Source organism: Xyrauchen texanus, chromosome 13 (genome assembly GCF_025860055.1).
Source record: "Xyrauchen texanus isolate HMW12.3.18 chromosome 13, RBS_HiC_50CHRs, whole genome shotgun sequence".
In the NCBI taxonomy this organism is placed as follows: domain Eukaryota; kingdom Metazoa; phylum Chordata; class Actinopteri; order Cypriniformes; family Catostomidae; genus Xyrauchen; species Xyrauchen texanus.
The window spans coordinates 36,438,916-36,459,916 of NC_068288.1; the positions used below are offsets into that span (position 1 = coordinate 36,438,916).

At 37.1% G+C, this 21,001-nt stretch overlaps 1 protein-coding gene across 1 annotated transcript; it reads left to right on the forward strand.

Moving 5' to 3' along the window:
• The first annotated feature begins 243 nt into the window (after positions 1–243).
• LOC127654000 (uncharacterized) lies at positions 244–20,700 on the forward strand. The gene is made up of 11 exons (XM_052140911.1): positions 244–427; positions 5,728–5,917; positions 6,156–6,247; positions 7,488–7,720; positions 8,442–8,678; positions 8,947–9,018; positions 9,245–9,461; positions 9,864–10,072; positions 11,277–11,349; positions 17,142–17,259; positions 19,720–20,700. Exons 1-11 carry the CDS (start codon positions 412–414, stop codon positions 19,913–19,915), a joined length of 1,653 nt encoding a protein of 550 aa, XP_051996871.1. The 5' UTR covers positions 244–411; the 3' UTR covers positions 19,916–20,700.
• The last annotated feature ends 301 nt before the right edge of the window (positions 20,701–21,001 follow it).

Here is a 21,001-nt window from a genome sequence, read left to right on the forward strand (position 1 = left end):
TATTCAATGACCTGTCACCTGACACACTTTAAACTTAAAAAAGAAAAGGATAAACATTTGTGCAAGTGTATTACTACACTGTTGTTTGTCACAGTGACCCCAAGGGATTGTGCACACCGGTGTTGTGGGGGGCACTGGACGTGGGATGACAAATGCCAGAAATCAGGATACCCCAAAGCCCCCCTCCCCGCCACAAATCCTCAACCTCAAAAGTCGCAGTTACGTAGTCCGCGTGCGCACACGTGAGACAGCTGCACAGCGAAACGTATGAATGGTCACACTGCGGATTCGTTAACTTGTGTAAGTTTGTGACGTGACAATTTGCGTAACATTTAATACCTGGTAGGTGGGTTTGTGCAACGGGGAACAAAGCCAACACAACCCTCCAAATTCAAACTACGAGGATTCGCTATGCAAGCAGCAAAAGGTAGGAATTAACTATTTTACTTACCGCCCCATATAGAGCGTCGATTAATGCGTTTTGACAAGCCAGACTGAAGAGTTTCTGAAAGAGCTTACGTTTCGTTTGTTGCAGCAACTATTGCCTACATTCATTGCCTTACAAACTATACTTAGTTCAAGACCATTTACACATAAGCTGCCGAAAATAACTGCGGATCTTTGAGTGCAACAAGTGGGATTCCAGTGTCAGGGTCCACTTGTGTTGCTAAACGTTCAGGTTAGTGACCGTTCACATCGAACACGTTTGCGTTATCCGCGCTGTTTTCTATGTAATGTAAACATTCGCTGGACGGACGTCTTTGGCCGTTACGCCGGGGGTTTTTTGGGTCACGATTTTTGACACCGTGTCAAGTTAAAAATAACTTTTAAAAAAAGTTTGTGTTTTTTGGGGCAAGGACGTGTTTGGTGCGAACGGTGTTACAATCAATATATTCAGTTCCTGACAGGGGCGCAAAAATGGGGTATGCAGTATATGCAGTGCATAGGAGCGCCGCGCGGGGTGGGGGGCGCCATTGTGCCTAAATCATTCTTTGACAATCTTCTTTCATAAAACGTTATAAATAATAAAAAGCCTATTTGTTGAAAGTAAACATTTTTATTAAACTTTTGTTTAGCATTTTAAATGAGTTCAAAAGTCTTATTCTAAGTCTGTCACAGCATGAAATAATTAGACAAGAAAGAAACAAGAATTTGACAATACATTTAATTGCAATTCTTGATTTATTTGTGAAAATATACTTTACTACACTGTGTTATATAAATTGCGTTCTGAATTATATATTTGTTACACTTTGAAGCAGTTTGAAAAGTGTTTATACAAAAAGAAAATCATTTATGCTTCCGTTTTGGTGCAAATATTTTAAACTATAGTTATGATGATTATAATGACTCCAAAGGCCATATAACTTGTATATAACTTTTTTTATTTGTATTTTGCATGTGAGTGTTCAGGTATATATAGTTTATGAAGACTATTCACTTGGCCTATTCTATATTATACACATATAATTATGCTATAAACAAACACTCAATCATCCTCATTAAGCAAAATGCTAAATTAACAATCTTTTAATGTAAAAATGCAGAAAGTTTTCCGTTAGAGTTAGTGTTAGGGGATAAAATATACAGTGGCAAGTAAAAGTATGTGAACCCTTTGGAATTAATTGGTTTTCTGCATTAATTGGTCATAACATTTCATTTCATCACAAGTATAGACAAACACAATGTGCTTAATATAACAACACACACAAACAATTATAATTTTTCATGTCTTTATTGAACACATCGCATTAAACATTCACAGTGCTGTGGAAAAGTAAAAAGTTTGAATTAACAAATTAATGCTGGAAACCAACTAATTCCAAAGGGTTCACATACTTTTCTTGCCACTGTATTGTTTGTACAGTACAGAATATATAATGTATATGGAGAGTCCTCATACACCACAAATACCAACGTGTGTGTTTGTTAGGGTCTGGTAATATTGCTTAAATATTATATTTAGTACTTTTCATTTACAGGCACTAATACAATTGTGTGGAGAAAAAAAAAACAGAGTATGCTAAAATTAGAGGATTATATTTTTTTGTTACATGTAGCATATTTCTCTCATATTTACTTCACCTTGACTGTTCCTGGGGGCACCAACATTGATCTTGCATACCCTTCAGCAAATGTGCAGTTGCACCCCTGGTTCCTGAGATATTTGGTTCCAGTGGGCGGAGCACACATGAATATTCATGAATTATCCTGACATGCGCATTGATGTGAAACTGAAAATGTTATCGCAACACTCAAGTCCAACTTGTCTGAAGGATTATTTGGAAAAGGTATTTAAGTTTCACCATCAAACAAAGTATGTAATAACTACAATATTCAGATTTCAATATTCAGATGCAAAAGTTTTAGGCACTTGTGACAAATGTTGCATAGAGAGGTTGTCTTCAAAAAATATTAAATAAATCATTTTAATTTATCACTTAATGTCATACAAAGTCCAGTAAACATAAAAAAGCTAAAACACTATTTGGTGTGACCATCTTTGCATTTAAAGGTCCAATTCTCCTAGGTATACACCTGGACACAGTTTTTCTTGATTGTTGGCAGATAGGATGTTCCAAGCTTCTTGGAGAATTCAAGTACACTGTTCTTCTATCTATTTAGGTTGTTTCAATTGCTTGTCTTTTTAAGTAATCTCAGACAGACACGATGTTCAGTGGGGGCCATGACATCTGTTGCAGGGTTCCCTGTTCTTCTGTTCTAATCTTTTCTGTTTGCAAAAGTAATGTTTGTGAGTCTAACATTTATATTTCCTATTGACACATTTATATTTCCTATTGACACACTAAAGCTGAAGATATAAATAACCATTAAGACAAATGCTTTTGTGAAACATCTTATGTGCCTAAGACTTTTGCACAGTACTGTGTATATATATATATATATATATATATATATATATATATATATATATATATATATATATATATTGGTACTTTAATTCACCAAAGTGGCATTCAACTGATTGCAAAGTATAGTCAGGACTTTACTGATGTAAATAACAACATCATCACTATTTGAAAAGTAATTTTTTATAAAATTTAGACAGGCCCCATTTCCAGCAGCCATCACTTCAACACCTTATCCTTGAGTAATCATGCTAAATTGCTAATTTGGTACTAGAAAATCACTTGACATTATATCAAACACAGCTGAAATCTATTTGGTTTGTTAAATGAAGCTTAACATTGTTCTTGTGTTTGTTTTTGAGTTGCCACAGTATGCAATAAACTGACATGTCTAAAGGTCAATATTAGGTCAAACATGGCATAAAAGAAAGAGCTTTCTCTAGAAACTCGTCAGTCAATCATTGTTTTGAGGAATGGAGGCTATACAATCATTGAATTTGCCAAATAAACTGAAGATTTCATACTAAGGTGTACACTGCAGTCTTCAAAGACAAACGACAACTGGCTCTAACAAGGGCAGAATGAGATGTGTAAGGCCAGATGTACAACTAAATGAGAGAGGATAAGTACATCAGAATCTCTAGTTTGAGAAATAAACACCTCACATGTCCTCAGCTGAATGCTACATTGAATTCTACCCGCTAAACACCAGTTTCATGTACAACAGTAAAGAGAAGACTCAGGGGTGAAGGCCTTATGGGAAGAATTGCAAAGAAAAAGCCACTTTTGAAACAGAAAAACAAAAAGAAAAGGTTAGAGTGGGCAAAGAAACACAGGCATTGGACAACAGAGAATTGGAAAAGAGTGTTACGGATCTTAACCCCATTGAGGTTTTGTGGGATCAACTAGACTGTAACATGCGTGAGAAGTGCCCAACAAGAAAGCCACATCTATGGCAAGTGCTACATGAAGTGTGGGGTGAAATGTCACCTGAGTATCTGGACAAACTGACAACTAGAATGCCAAGGATCTGCAAAGCTGTCATTGCTGCACGTGGAGAATTTTCTGATGAGAAATCTTTGTAGTTGTTTAAGAAGTTCTGACATTTTTTTCAAATTGTAATAGTAATTTTTCATGTTATTAATGTCCTGACAATACATTGTGATCAGCTGAATGTCACTTTGGTGAATTTAAGTACCAATTTCTTTCCATAAAAGCCAAATCTGTACATTATTCCAAACTCTCTGCCACCAGTGTATGTATGTGTGTGTGTATATATATATATATATATATATATATATATATATATAGGGATAAAGACGGCCAGTGACAATGGTTAGAGAGAGAGAGATAATTACAGGCAGCTGCTCTGTATGTTTATGTTTGTGTGTTTTTTGTTTATTTCTTCATTAAACTATTATTTATATTGTCAAGCCGGTTCTCGCCTCCTCCTTGCCCATTAACCGCTTTACAAAATATATATATACAGTTGTGGAATGTTGATGATAGCTTCCAACTTTTAGTGATCTATGGTGATGAGGTACTTTACCCTGTTCTGACTTGTGTTTAACATACTGATTCTGTCCTCACTTTACAGTCCTTTTCCTCAGTTAGACTTAGGCTTGTTGTGGGTGAAAGCTCCTTTTATCCAACATCACAATGAATATGTTGAAAGTGAGTAAAACTGCAGTAAAAGGATGAAAATATCTACTTAAATCTCTAACAACACCGCTCCAATATGAGCTTTTGTTTTGTTCTTTAAATTATTTAAATATTTCATTACATACAGCTATATAAACATAAAATAGATCACAAAGTATAGTCGCCCACTTGAAGCAAATATCTCAGGAACTGAATATATTGTAACAATGGCCCCTAAGAGATCTTGTGGCATGTGATAACTTAATAATCTTTTGTGGGGAAAGGGTGCGCGTGCTGCAAAACATGAAGCACTTGTTGTTTCTTCAAGTTACTACACTGTACTCAACTCTTCCATACATCATGAGGTGTTTATTTATGGAAAACCCAGAGCTTGATATGGAAACACTGGAGAGTTTCAAGTCATCATTCAACCCTTCGCAGATGTCCAGAAGACTTCTAGAAGCTGCGCTTCGGTTTAAGGAAAATTTGAAACAAATACTGGAATGATTTTGAGGTGTCCGTTAGGTCTGAAAAGATAAGTAGTCCATATACACACATATTAATATTGACTTATAGTAATTTATATTAATATTAATTTAAATGTAATATTAGTTGACTGGGCATAGGGAGAACCGGGAATTTTCTCGGTGGGCCGGCTGCAAAACAGTTATAAAGAAATTGAGAAAATTTTTCTTTTTTTTATATCGGGGCCCTGGGTTGGCTCAGAGCCTGGATGGGGGTCCCTGGGTCTTTTGATGACTATTTGACAGAAGTCAGTTGAAATATCTTGTTAATTTAGACACTATATGCAAAATAATACAAGTTAGATTAATTGTAGATTCTTGGGTCCACTTAACATTTACAAATTGTACTATGCTACTCATTTCCTATTTTGGATTTTGGAATGACTGACATTCTTAAGACAAAAAAAAAAAATCAAAGAATACATGGTCATGTTATGTTGTAATACATCCTGTCTAGGTGTATTATGCATTTAATGCTCTCTGCTAAATCTTAGTTTAGGGCAATTAACAGGTGAGACTGTAGAAAATCTACTGTGTACATATGTTAACTCCATAATATACATGTGTACTGTTAGCTCAGATGCATTGGTCTAAACTCGTTCTTAATGAGATTACAGTATATATGACCTTACACATAATAACACGTAATCTAACAATGCAATCACAGATTGAATGCATCATTTCAATCTAAGTTTCAGACACTCCTGTGGAGTTCATCGTTGAATACCTGCTGAAGGCTAAAGAGATAGCAGAGAAGAATGCAAATGTTCCATCTGAGCTGCGTGATAATCTGCAGAAGGCCCTTGACATTGCCAGTGGACTGGATGGCTACCTAGAACAAATGAGCAGCCAGGAGAGCAAACCACTAGCTGAGTTGTTTAGGTAACTATTCACATGTAGCCCTGCGTGGGTTGAAGATTATTATTTCTGTGAATTACGTGTTTTTGTTTGGGGTGTGTCAATGTGTGTTTGTGGTTTGACCGTGTTTATCATTAAACTATTTGTGCTGAGCATGTTTTATTTTGGCTGCAATTTATATGTGATAAACAGTGTTTTGCATGTTTTATGATATTAGTTAATATATTTGATAATTATAGTTCTTATTATTTATTTTCTTAAGGAAATCAATTTCTCATGACTGGGATAAGGTGTATGAGGATGGAAAAACCTTATTTAAGCTTCCAGTTACATGTATCACTGGACAGGTAGAAGGTATAAATCCAAATCTTTAAAAATACAAATTTGATTAAAAACTGTTGCAACATAGTTGCCATTAATATCTTCATTAATCATTTTGTGTTCCATATATTTTATCCCTTTATCGTTTAGCCTTTTTTAGTGGTTTTAAACTGGTTTTGCTTCATGACCCAGATTTTGTATTGGACAAGTGGCAACTCAATACAGTTCCACAATTGTTTATCGTACAATATTTAAAGCTGAAGTGTGTAACCCAGCTTAATATTCAGAGACAACTGTAAGCCATTTGCAGGTTAATTTTCTAGAAAAACTGTAAACACCATGGCAGTATTAAAATTCCTCATTTTGGGGGCATGGGTAGCTCAGCGAGTATTGATGCTGACCATGACCCCAGAAGTCACAAGTTCAAATCCAGGGCGTCCTGAGTGACTCCAGCCAGGTCTCTTAAGCAACCAAATTGGCCCGGTTGCTAGGGAGGGTTGAGTCACATAGGGTAACCTCCTTGTGGTCGCTATATTGTGTGGTTCTTGCTCTCATGGGGCCCGTGGTGAGTTGCGGATGCCGCAGAGAATAGTGTGAAGCCTCCACATGTGCTATGTCTCCGTGGTAACTCGCTCAATTACCCACATGATAAGATGCATGGATTGACGGTCTCAGACACGGAGGCAATTGAGATTCATCCTCCACCACCTGGATTGAGGCGAGTCACTACACCACCATGAGGACTTAGAGCGCATTGGGAATTGGGCATTCCAAATTGGGGAGAAAAGAGGAGAAAATAAATTAAAAAAACTCACACCCATACTGACACAATAACATTGACTCAACCAATGGTATGAGTTGGGGGTGTGATTATCTGTTTGTTCGATCAACAGAAAGTATTCAGAGAGCTGTTTGAAAACAAATAGCTAATATTTCACCATATAAAACACATTTTGACATATCTGGATTTAAAGCAGTCTAGGTTCAGTTTATCTGCTATGTCGCACATTTTTTTTACATGTTGTTTTTTTTTTTTCAAGCAACTTGTCTATGTTGGCATCTGCTAACTTTGCTATCTTCTACCAAAAGTTGATAAGTTTATTTTTTTATGCTAACTATACACTATAGTTAGTTGCATTTAACTACATCTGCGACCCTATTAGAATACACTTGGAACCCATTTTTGGTTGCAACCCACCAGACCTATGCTTAATCGCTCTGATCTGATGCATGCACAAACTGTGTTTTAGAATGATTATTGTAATTTTTTTAGGTCAAATATTGAAAATGCTGGTCCACATGAGCAAGGCAAGGAGAATCTTGGAAATAGGAATGTTCACAGGATACGGAGCCTTATCAATGGCAGAGGCCCTGCCAGAGGATGGTCAACTCATTGCTTGTGAGCTTGAGCCTTATCTGAAAGACTTTGCTCAACCTATATTTGACAAGTCTCCACATGGCAAAAAGATAACAGTGAAGACTGGACCTGCTATGGATACCCTAAAGGTGAGGAAAACAATCCCCATCAGCCTCACTCTACATGTTAGCGGGCATTTCAGGCTTCACTGACATGAGCTGCACTAGAGTGTCCTTTCCTGAAAGCCTTCCTGTTGTAACTCATTTTGTAAAATATGCTGCAAAATCCTCTAAACAGCTCAATACAGTGTAGCTTAAAATCAACTAATTAAAATAGACCCCATTTACTTTCTTAATAAACATTCCTTGTCTCATGGTAAAAAAAAATCAGTGCACATTGTTCCAACTTTCATATAGTAAAAATTGGCTGCCTGCGACGAGGCAGGCAAAGAATGAGGATAGAAGGGCAACTTTAATGAAACAAAAGATAATGTAACTCAGAATATAATAAAACACAAGAAACCAGGCACAGAACATGACAACACATGTGAGAACTGACAAAATAACTTATTCTTGTTAATGGCCTTAGGAGTATTACCGCCACCTACTGAGTAGCTTACATGGGTGAAATATCTGTATTTTTTATTTATTTTAATTATACACACACACACACATGCATATACATATATACATACACACTACACACCTACATACATACATATACATACATACATACATGGGAATATGAGACACTGCCAATACCATTTATGTTTTTGAAAACTCTTGTTTTGTTAGTGATTTTTGTAATTAATTGTAAACATTCTCAAATGTGTTTTGTCTGCTCCTTATTTTATTCTCATCTATTTTGCAGGAATTAGCTGCTACAGGAGAACAGTTTGACATGGTGTTTGTTGACGCAGACAAACCGAACTACATCAACTATTACAAGTACCTTCTGGACCATAACCTTTTGCGCATAGATGGTGTTATATGTGTAGACAACTCCCTGTTTAAAGGGAGAGTTTACCTCAAAGATTCAACAGATGAAACCGGAAAGGCCTTGCGAGATTTCAATCAGTTTGTCACAAATGATCCTCGAGTAGAGCAGGTTTGTATATACTGATGTTCTTACATATTCATGCAAGACTTTGCATATTCCTTGCACTTCAGGCCTAGCTTAAATTTTGCTTCATTACCTAAAGAAACGAATTGTACTTTTGATAAATGCTGAAAATTATCTACAATAATATGAGAAGACTTCAGTCATACTTTATAAGTTTTTTGTTGTTATAATTTGTTATTGTTTGGCAATACGGACAATTTTATATATTTGCAATCCAATTTATTTTCAACCATTGTTTGATCCCTGTTTAAAGGTCATTATTCCTCTGAGAGATGGTCTCACAATCATACGAAGAGTGCCCTACACACCTCAAGCAAACACACAGGTATTTTCTTATTATTCTTCAGATGTTTCCAGGCTCAAATTATTGTTTTATAATGTAGGTTTGTGTATATGCATGTTTGAGAGCAAATTTATGCCAGTTAATATTTCCCAACTGATCCAAAAATAAAAAGGTTGTTTTCTTAACCTAACCTTTGACTAATATATCATCACAAAACTACTAAGCTAGATTCTACCTTGATGCTCACAGCTATGATTATGGTTTGTAGAGCACTGTGACCTATGACGAGGTGTTCCGAGGAGTGCAGCAGAAGTCAGTGCTGGACAGGTTATGTTTGGGTGGAAAAGTGGCCTATGTGACTGGGGCCGGTCAGGGCATCGGCAGGGCCTTCGCACATGCTCTTGGAGAGGCTGGAGCCAAAGTAGCCATCATAGACATGGACAAAGAGAAAGCAGAGAGCGTAGCCCATGAACTGACTTTGAAAGGTATGTAGTGTTGTCCTTATGTTTCAGAGGTGCTGAATCACCCTGGATCACCAGGACATTGGAATATTATAATTTTTGGAGTGAAAAGTTTCTGCAGGGCTTGATTTTGCCAGTAGATGGCGTCCTGGTATCATAGTACCAAACTTAGAATGTTGCTGGTTTTCAGGCATTCCAAGTTATTGTTTTAAATCTTTTGCCCCTTAATATTGTTGTTTCATAATGTAGAGTATATTATGTATAATGTAGTGTTGTGTAGTTGTCTGGTCTTTCTTTCTTTATAACGATTAAGTAAACCGAGAAAAAATGCATGTGATTACTATAGTTCCACTTTTTATTTACAATATGGGTGGATGTGCATTTTTCATATATAATTAATTTATTTCTGTTTCAATATAATTTCAGGTATTTCAAGCATGGTCATTGCTGCAGACATTAGCAAAGCAGGGGACGTTCAAAAGATGATTGACGACATTGTTTCAAAATGGGGCACAATTCACATCGCGTGTAACAATGCTGGTATCAACAAGAACTCAGCCAGTGAGGACACCAGTCTAGAGGAATGGGACCAAACCTTTAATGTCAACCTCAGAGGGACTTTCATGTGTTGCCAGGTACCCCACTATTGATATTCTTCTCTTACAATACTGTATATTCCTGCACAAACAAGTCATTTAGGTCGGGCTTTGCTCATAGGTTTTATATTAATGTCATTGCGTTGGTAGTTGACAAGCAACATGTCCACACACCCCTTTTTTTTCAACATGAGATTGTACGTTAAAATTTGAACGAATATATTAAAGAAAGCGTTAGAGAGTTTTTCACCATTTTTATGTACCTTTTATATTTTGTAGGTTATTTAAATGTATAGTTCACCCAATGTGTAAATCAATAACTCACCGTTACCTTGTTTCGAGCTTGTATGTTTTTCTTTTCTTCCATGGACCATAAAAGGAGACGTTATGCAGAATGTTAACCCTAGTTACCTTTCACTTTCAATGAATAATTTTTTCAATGCAGTAAAAGAGAACGGTGACTGAAGCTAACATTTAACTTAACATATCCTTTTGTGTTCCACGTAAAAAAGAAAGCCATATGGGTTTGGAACAACATGAGGGTGCATAAATTATTCTAAAATATAAATCTGTGGGTAAACTATCCTTTTAAATGGTCCCACGGTGTGACAAATACATTTTTTAAAGTAAAAATACTATTTTCCATGTGGCTCTCAATTAATGTGAGGTCATAAATACTGCATGTATAATACTTATTCAAGAATTGTTTAAAATAGTATAGTTTTAGATATTGTATAGCATGTCACAATGCAGGACATGATGCTTAAAATGAATGTCAACTACTTGTATAAAGTCAATGCTTGCTGATTTCATAGACCCTCAGTTGCCGTTACTTTTATTTTCCCGAACTTCTGCAGATTTAGAATTGGTTTTGTATATTAGCAACAACTTTTCCATTAGTTTCTGACATTTTCTGGGAGACGGAATAAACCTTTGATAGGGGAAGAGAGAGGTGTGAAGGAAAGTGATATTATACCTACAGCATTAGAAGACATTAAATCTTGGCAGGCATTCGATAAATCAGAGTAAAGCTGTTTTACACAAAACCGAAAGGGTGATGGAGATGCCTCATGCGCATTAAAACAAATGCTGTGAGTTTTTGACACTTTTTGTCTCTCTCCTTCTCCAGGGAGTGTTATTTCTCTCCCTGTAGATGTGGAGGTCTGATTAGTGAAGGTGTCAATACTGTGATGCTTCTCTGAATGAACATTTGTCTCTTCTCTCCCTCAAATTACCGCCTCAGGCGGCCGGTCGTGTCATGCTGAAGCAAGGATACGGCAAGATAATCAACACAGCTTCCATGGCCAGTTTAATAGGTGAGTGATGATTTTTACGCCTCCATAAGCTGAGATATTACACTGTCTCTTCCCTCTGAATTTAATACTCCCATCAAACGGAGGGGTGGGGTTCTGTAAAGACAATGTCGAACAAGTACAATTCAAAAGCAGAAAGAAAAGTTACTGCTGTGTTTCAGATACTGTTTGTAATGAAGGCCTCTAACTGGGATAGCAAATGAAAGGGATAGTTCAACAAAAAATTTAAGTTTGTCATCATTTACTCACCCTTGTACCAAATACTGTATGACTTTTCCTTGTAACAAAATGAGATATTAGGCAGAATTTGAGTTACTGGTCATGTCCACATTAAACCGTTTTCGATTGAAACTGATGTCATTGTTTTCCAATGTATGCGGTTATGGAGAGCATTTTCGGGAAGTCTTCGTGTTCAATAAAGGAACATGGTTTTTAAATGTGAAAAATATCATTAATCTTTTGGTTGGCAAGCAGCCTTCCGTACAGTTTTATCCATTGAACTAGATATATACATTAAAAAATGTACAGTTTTATCTTTTGGGAAAATGGAATGAAAAATATGGCATGACATTATTTTTGTCCAATAAAATGCTTTCTAGAGTGAGAATGTCCCTTCCTCCCAGTTACAATAGTTGCCCTTCCCAGAACGGCATTCTATTAATGTCAAAATTAGAAAAATCTAAATTTTCCTGAAACTACTTGCCTTTTTCCATGATAAATGTTCACATATGTTCACCAAAGATGTGGAAACACACATTTTAACTTGCCTAGCAGAATGAATATGTTTGTCATGGAGTCCCCAACTGGCTTAGTAATTTAAATGTGGAATTTTCTTTATTTGTCTGTGTACAACCCCTATCTAAAATTAATTGGACCTTTTAACTCCATCAATTGTATTCCCTCTCACAAGGCTTTTGTTGCATCATTATATATATGAAAACCCTGTTATGCTGTTCAAGGGCTGTATATTGCAACCTGTGATTCAGTCTCGTGTAAAGGGACTTCCTGGTATGCCGCCAGTCCCGGGGCTTTTACTGCGGAGGAAAAATGGGTGTTTGATTTTTATGCAGCTTGCTGTAAAAGAACGTTATTGGCGCCGCAGCTTAACACAATGCCTCCAACAGGTCCCTCGCTGTGCAACAGTGGCACTCCATCAACAGTGTAGTCAAGTAGCCAATAAACTTGTGTACGATATGGACACTAGTCCCAACTGTGGGTGCTACCTGTAACACAGAAACATGCTGCTATAAGAAGGAGAGAGAGAGAGAGATAGAGAGAGAGATAGAGATGGAGCAGGAGCAGGAAAGGGGGATGGAGTGGAGGGCAAAGGGAAACATTTGATCAATTACTGACATTACATACAGTCCTTCAGGAATTTTCTTTATTGGCCTGGACATCTGTTATAATATTGTCATAATGTATAATCAGATGGGGCCTGTTGGAGCCAAGTTGGGGAATACATCTTGAAAGTCCAATTTAAATGCAGAATGACAGGGCCCCTGTCCACCTGCTGAATATCAGACTGTTTTTCCCATCTGCCATTTAGTGCTGCCATTACATTTCATTTCTCTCTCTTTAATGTGGATGTGCAGTAAGAGCAACCACTTTTAAAATACCTCTTGAAATCTTTCAAATGATTTGTGTGGGTTTTTGTTTTTTGGCCCATAGAGATGTAGTTGACCTAACATGGGAGATAGGTGGCATCATGCATTTACACAAATTTATACCTGATCAGGCTGGTTGTTAATGGTATAGTTCACCCAAAAATGTAAATTATTTTATCATTTACTCATTTGCATATTGTTTCAAACTCATAAGACTTTCTTTTCTTATGATGACATAAATGTCATTTTTGGGTGAACTATCTCTTTAACACTTACAAGCCAATGGCATTGGATGGAAATCTGAAACTCATGACATAATTCTGACCTGCAATCTTTGAAATGTTCAGATCACAGAGCAGCCTTGTTTCTTGGCTTTTAAAATTGTGAAACGGAAATCTGGATGGATGTTATACGTCATTTAAGATATGACTTCCTCTCTCTCTTTCTATCCCGTCTTTATTCCCCACACCTACTGCTCTTTAAAACTACAACACTCTTTAAAACATCAATACAGAGTGATCTGAGGAATAAAAGGCCAGACGGCTCCTCTCGTCACTTTTCCCGTGAGGATTAATACTTGTTGGCCCTTTTCAGCGCTGAGAAGACAGACTTTGAGGCTTAAACATACAGTTCACCCAAAAATGAAAATTCTGCCATTTACTCAACATGTTTTTCCAAACCCGACTGACTTTCTTTGTGGAACACAAACGTCAGAGACTGACCGCCTGAGTCACCATTTTGTGTTCTACGGCAGAAAGAAAGCCATAAGGATTTAAAACAATATAATGTTGAGTAAATGAGGGCAGAATATTTATTTTTATTGTAATATTATTATAAATTATTTTATTTGTGGGTGAATTAACCTGTGACAGGGCGGGGGCAGGGGCGGGTCATGATTCTACACACCCGGCCCCTTATCAGGCTAATCAAGCCTCCGAGAGGGATAAAGTCTGCGGACAGTGGTGCGAGAGAGAGAGAGAGAGAGAGAGAGAGAGCGAGAGAGCGAGAGAGCGAGAGCGAGAGCGTTTCCGGGTGTGTGTTTGTCATATGCGTGTGTTTGTGTCTTTTTGGTTTAAGTTCTTAATTAAATATCATTTATATTGTTAAGCCGGTTCTCGCCTCCTCTTTTCCATAACTCCCGTTACATATCCCTTTTAAAGCTTGTTTGCAGGCACAAAATTAGCTCAAATTATAGCACTACAACAGTGAGCCCTGTTTCCTGCAAAAACGTGGCTCAACCCAACTTAACAATTGTCCAGTTAGCATTTCTCCTTTAAAACAAACGAGGGGCCGGAGAGCCCGAACCTGTCTCCACAGGACCGACCGCTGCCTTCGCACAGCTGTGCCTTATTTATCATCCCGTTCCCAACCTCTGTAATTTGGCAGTGAGATCACCGGGTGACGAGGTTAACTACTAAAGTTGCATGTAACTTGGAGCCTCCCTCATGATGATCAATCAAGCGAGCCCCTTTCTCCCTGCATCGCATGCAGCGTCGAGCATCTGTGATAGTTAAGGCAAACAAATGGCGTTTTGCCTTTGTTCCTGAAGATGATGCACACGAACATCCTGAGTAATTAATTTTACATCGCTTCATCTGCGGGGTCCCAAAAGCTAATGAAAGTGTTTTCATGTCACATTGGAGTTCAAGGCCCTCTCATTGAGTTATGAAGGGAATGAAGTAATCAGGCCCTGTATTATCACATCTTCAGGTCATTAAAGAGTGGAAAATAGATTTCAATGTGTGCTTTAAAATTACTGTTAAAAAGTTGGTTTATTTAATTACATTTGATTTATTTGTGCAGCATTTTTTCATTACTTATCATTTTAGAGCAGGTTTATGAAATAAGGGTTAAGCTGCCTTTTGACTGCATCCGGTATCTCCAGTGGAGAGTGGCACTGGGGCCGCGTGGAGTTCTGACCATCTGCAGAATTTTCAGAACTAATTTGAGTTTCAGATGCGTTAAATGTATAGATAAAATATAACGTGCGTCTAGACAGGTTGTGACAGCCCGACCGGATGTGATATATTCTATTGAAAACCATGAGTGTGAAGTGAGATATCAACGCTTTTTGTCAACTTTATTCTATTGCCTGCTACTTCGACAGATTGTACAGTTATGAATATAGAAGTCAGAAATGGTTATGTACATTGCAGAATATATCACAAAAAGGCATTCTTGATCAAATTTGCAATTTTTAAATATGTAGGCCTTGATGTGTAATTTATTTCTGCACATGCAAAAACCTTCATATTTAAATAATTTCTCTTGTTTTCCTTCCTATACACCAAATTATTACATTATTATAATTCAGAAATTTTGGTAGTACATGAGGCCAAATGCAATAGTCATATGCGAATGTCTGAGGCAGTGAAAAGGTGCCTTTAGGGTTAGATGATAGGAAACTGAAACAAAAAAAATATAAATCTTTTGAGTTCATTGTACTATGACTAGTTGTTTTTTTTAATTAAGAAAACTAAAATCTTTGGATTTGTGACATTACAAAGCAACTTAAGTTTATTCTAAACAATGTACCTGATAATTTCAGCCTGATTTTAACAGCTGCAGTGGCACATTTAAATGCAGATTGTTTTATGAACCTGCCGCAATGTAATTCAGGCTTTGCAAAGGGGCTACTATTGAAAGATGGAGCAGTGCAAACTATATTTTACCTGACCGTAAATCCGCAACTTGTGTGTGAGCACTGTTTCTCATTTCACATGTGAAGAAGGCATTTACATAAAAGTCTTGAATGCTTAACAGTAAAAAAAAAAAAACTCCTTTTAATTAAGTGTCACGAAGAGTGTGCAAAATGGTCATTAAGAACTAAATTATGATATTTTTGGTGCAAAGATTTACATTTATGTCCAAAAAATAAAAAAAATTTGTGCTGTCAGTCGACTCAAACATTTAACCGTGATTAATCGCATAATTTTTCGTAGTTAATCGCAATTAATCACATATTTTAAGTGCTGAAATTTGACACTATATATACTTCTTTTCCTGTCAAAATGCATTTATTTCCATTTTAAGAATTAAAACTAAACAATATGTAACAATATAATGCTTTAACATTTTACAAACAAAGCCATTCACAGTATAAAGATAGGAATGCTCTAAAATGGCATCAACTCAAGTAACATTAAACGTTTTCCAAAGTCTAATTAGGAGGTTGACTAATTGAAAGAATTAGTCCCTGATGGTTGAGTATTCATTCCAATGTGCCTTCATTCTCATAATCTCTAATCCTCCACAACATTAATCTGCCGGCAGACTGTGGCTGTCCACTTCGCTACAACAATCGTGAAGCCACGTTCATGATTTGCATTAGGGCATCAACGTCAGCGTTCAGACAAAAACATCTCTTTTGCATTTTGTTGATTGTTAAGACTTGACCAGCTTCTGTGGTAAATAAAATGCTCATTACATAGACTGAAAAATACTTTATTTCTTTCACAAGTCCCATCTGGGCATGTTTTATACATCAAATAGAGTTAGGAGGTCCTTTTTCTATAATTTTGTCACTAACACGGATTCGCTATTGTGGTGTGTGCGTCAGTTTAACGACTCCGGGCAGACACATCACAAAGATTCTGCCCTTCCAACCAGTGTTTATGCTGTATTAACTGGAAATGCGTTAATCGCATTTGAGAAGTGTTATTTTTGTTTTATTAATCGCATTCGTTAACGTGTTATTTTTGACAGCTCTTGGTGGTTCTGCCCTTTTCTTTCCAATTTAGTATGCCCATTGCGCTCTTTAAGTACTCGTGGTGGCATAGTGACTCAGTTGCCACCACGTCTGAGACAGTCAATCCGTGCATCTTATCACGCGGCTTGTTGAGCGCATTACTGCGGAGACCTACCTCTCGGTTTGGTACTTATTCTTTAAGAGTTGACAGTAAACACCCACTGTTATTGTGGGTAATTGTGTTATTGGCTTTCTCCTTGCCATCTCACTGCTCAGCGATACTGGGCAGGGCTACAGAAGTGATAAGGTAAAGTAGGCATTCCTTTGTTATTGTGGAGGCATTCAGATGCAAATATCTACCACAGTGTGACATCACAATGTGGAGGAAGTAGAGAACAAGTCATTTTGGCAGGTTTCAGCAAATGCTATTTTTGCAGTTTTGAGTTCTGAAACTTACAATATAATTTCTCATGTCATGACCTGTGTTGTCTCCCCCTTAACAGTTCCCCATCCACAAAAACAGCTGTCCTATAACACATCCAAGGCTGGGGTTGTAAAACTCACACAAACCCTGGGCACAGAGTGGATCGACCGAGGAGTACGAGTCAACTGCATTTCCCCGTAAGTTTGAAATTTGTAGACTGCTTTTTGGATGAGTCAAAATATCCCTGCAACACATTTTTATAGCTGTTAACATGATTGTTTCCCATTTCATGCAAAGCACACCATATCTACATGTGCCACAGTTCTTGCTAGTATTATGCTTCCGAATATACTGTATAACACTTGCCAACTTTTTGTGCCAAAAAAAAAAAAGAGCTCTCTTCATATGTACATTGCACCAATCAAGCAAAGCGAAATGTTTTGATATTTAAGTGGAAACTTAATTTGTTGTGACAGGGTCAAAATGCATTATTTTCCACAATGGGCTGCTCAATTGAGACTCGCTTACTAAATTACAGTGTGAAACAGTGCAATCTGGCTTAATTAGATGACGTCTAGGGGGATGAGTTGAGCAAACAGTTTCTTTAATTGTTATATTCAATTAGGGATTCAAATTAGCCTCTTCAGCTGAAGTGTCAGCAAAACAATGGCAGCCTTGTTTGTATCTATTTGTCAGCGCAGTTCTTCTGAGGCAAAGGAAGAAAAGAGAAAGTGGATGCGAGAGCGTGTCGCTTGAAGCAGAGCATCCCCAAGCTCTTGTGATTCCCACAGCAAATCCTCAACACATGCACAGGCTTATGCTCTTTATTCATTTCTATATAGCGCCAGCAAGTTTTATGATATTAATTTGCAATTTTTTCCTAACCCCCACCCTTCCCATAAACACGGGGTCTCTCAATGGGCCCCTGTTTCTGTGAAGTGACGGTCTGTAAATGTGCATATGAGTGGGGGGAGGGGGACAGTTAACTCGTGTGAGGTTGACTGCCACCTGATTTCATTGGCAACTTTAGCCGCGACAGTAATAAGCCACATTATCTACAAAATTGGCTGAGGGAAAACAGTAAGCTTTTGATTGCCAGGACTGCTTCCCAGATAAAGCAGCGCTGCAGAGAAATCTAATTGAGATTTGAATTTGTTAACCAGAGGTGTCACACGGCACTTCAGCGCCTCTAATTTTGCCCCAGCGTCGGATATCATTGTGTATGGAATGTATTTGGCCAGGCCTAAATGCCGGGGAAGGCTGTTGGGGATTTCGTCGGCAGTTTTGTACAATGTGAGAACAGACAAGTTGTATTTCCCATGTGCCTGCCTCGGTACTAAATACAAATTTAGTGTGCATTCACTTTATCTAGGGAAGAAAGCGCCACTGAAGTTCTCACGTGTCATTGATTTTCACCTGTTGGCTTCAACTTAAAGTGCTGCCTAAAACAGGCAATGTTCTTAATATTAAAGTCAACATGACACAGCATTCACAACCCATTTTACTTCCAGTTAACCAGAATATTAAAAAAATTATGCATTATTGATTATATATTTTATCCATTGGCAATATACTGGAAAAGTGGGTGTTTCATACCAAAATTTAGCCATATTTATCTGACTTTGCAGAAGATTGTGGAGAGGATGAAAGATTTCACCCACAAATCAAGACGCATATTAATGTGGGCCTCCACCTGCTATGAACAGTGACTGCAACTGAAGTTCACCTATGAGAGCATTTCGAAATATCCCAATAGTAATGTTTATTTTTCAAATATATAATTATTTGCTATTATTGCTGAAACCTTTATTACATTAATGTTTAGCAGTATGAAATGACTGCTTAATTACTTTTGGCAAGATTTTAGAAAGACTGCTTTACTAACAGCAATAGCCTAAAACAAATACTTTATAGCTATTTGGATGTTGGCTCACACTGACCAATAGCCTATATGGCCTAGATCAGTGGTTCCCAACCCTGTTCCTAGAGGCCCCCCAACACTGTACATTTTGTGTATTTCCATTTTCTGACACCGAATTCAGGTCATGGAGTCTCCACTAACGAGTTGATGAGCTGAATCAGGTGTGTTTGATTAGGGAGATATCCAAAATGTGTAGCGTTGGGGGGCCTCCATGAACAGGGTTGGGAGACACTGGCCTAGATGATGTCATCTGAAAAGGAAAGTAATTTCAGAGATGGAAGATATTGTCAGTAATCTGAATTAAGGAAATAAATGATTATTAATGATTCATAATTACTGCTTGTAATTTTGGATAATAATACATAAGGTTTATAATAATTATTTATTAGTTATAAACTATTCATAAATAAAACTGCCAAAATAAATTAGTTCAATTATTAACACTGTAAATAAAACTGGCCAACTAAATAAATTTAATACATTTCTTATGGTCAGTTTGGATTTTATGTTGACTTTACAGTAAGACTTCTGATGTTCCATCAGTTTGTAGTATATCAATCACAGTATCTATTGCAAACACCATCACAGAGCTGTTCCAGTATTGAAGTCCTTGAAGGACACCCAACTTTATTTTATGTCACCATGACTGCTTTAACAGAAGCAATTGGCCCTGAAACAACACAGTTTCCCTGCCTCTCATGTCTCTCTCTTTCTCTTGCTCTCTCTTTCTCCACAGTGGTATTGTTGACACCCCTCTCATCCATTCAGAGAGTCTGGAGCCTTTAGTTCAGCACTGGCTGTCAGATATTCCAGCCGGACGACTGGCTCAAGTGACAGACCTCCAAGCTGCTGTGGTTTACTTAGCATCTGACGCCTCTGACTACATGACAGGGCATAACTTAGTCATAGAGGGTGGTCAGAGTCTGTGGTAGAGAAGGTTTGACTCTCAGATTCAGCTATACTGTCTCTGCCACTGCTCTTTGAGGATACTCAAGGAGTGACTTGTGTCATTTGTTACCTGATTTTGATAATGCAGTACATTGGTGAAGGGATGTACTGAACATTTAAGCAAAGGGGCCAGTGACAAACTTAGCAAGTAGTCTGTCATTTGTAAACAACTTTACTTCTTAAAGGGATAGTTCACCAAAAAATTACAATCCTATCATCGTTAACATCATTTATTGTGAGACTTTTTTTTTCTGTAGAACTCAAAAGGAGACATGAAGCAGAATGTTTATGCTGCTATTTTCCATACTAACTCCAACAAATGTGGTGACCATAGCTGTATAGCTCCAAACCATGTCACGTGTCATTAGGTTGTATCTAGATACTGATTGTGAATCACAAAGTTTGAAAATGAATGAGATTTAAGAGAGGGGAATGATTATCAGTTTGTAACAACTTAAATTTTGGTCTGTTCCTCACACAAGCTATTGTATTATACATTATAGTCAAATGGACTACTTTAATTGTGTTCTTTTTCGTGCTTGAAAGTCCCTGGTCACCATCCACTTTTATCGTATGGAAAAGAGCAGCTTTGACATTGTGAAAAATATTTCCTTTTAAGTTCCACAGAAGAAAGTATGAATAAATGATGACACTTGAGATTTTTTTGTGAACTCTCTTTCTGTTTAACTGTATTTGTGCATTATTCAATGTTTTGTATGAATTTTTTACATTTGCACACTTTGGCAATAAACAACACCTTCCACAACATGTTTTGGGAAACAGTAGTTTTGTTATTTCAGTTCAAAAGTCTGAGACACACATTTCAATTTATTTTGTGTTAATCATTTCAGTAAATGTTGTTATTGCTCCAATCCAAATATAATTAATTTGCTACCTGTTTAAATTTGCCATAGAAATCTTTTATTGTTTTTCCCATTCATTATAAACCAGGGCTGTCAATCGATTCTAATTTGTAGTCCAATTAATTGCATAATGTGCCAATAAGTAATTAAATTAAGCACATATAACAATGTTTGTGAAAGTCCCCAAATAAATGTAATTCATGATAT

Bases quoted from the DNA above. Each gene is read 5' to 3' on its own strand.
- LOC127654000 (XM_052140911.1), top strand. The intron at 7,721-8,441 runs GTGAGGAAAACA...TCTATTTTGCAG, and splicing joins CTGCTATGGATACCCTAAAG to GAATTAGCTGCTACAGGAGA. The intron at 9,019-9,244 runs GTATTTTCTTAT...TATGGTTTGTAG, and splicing joins CACCTCAAGCAAACACACAG to AGCACTGTGACCTATGACGA.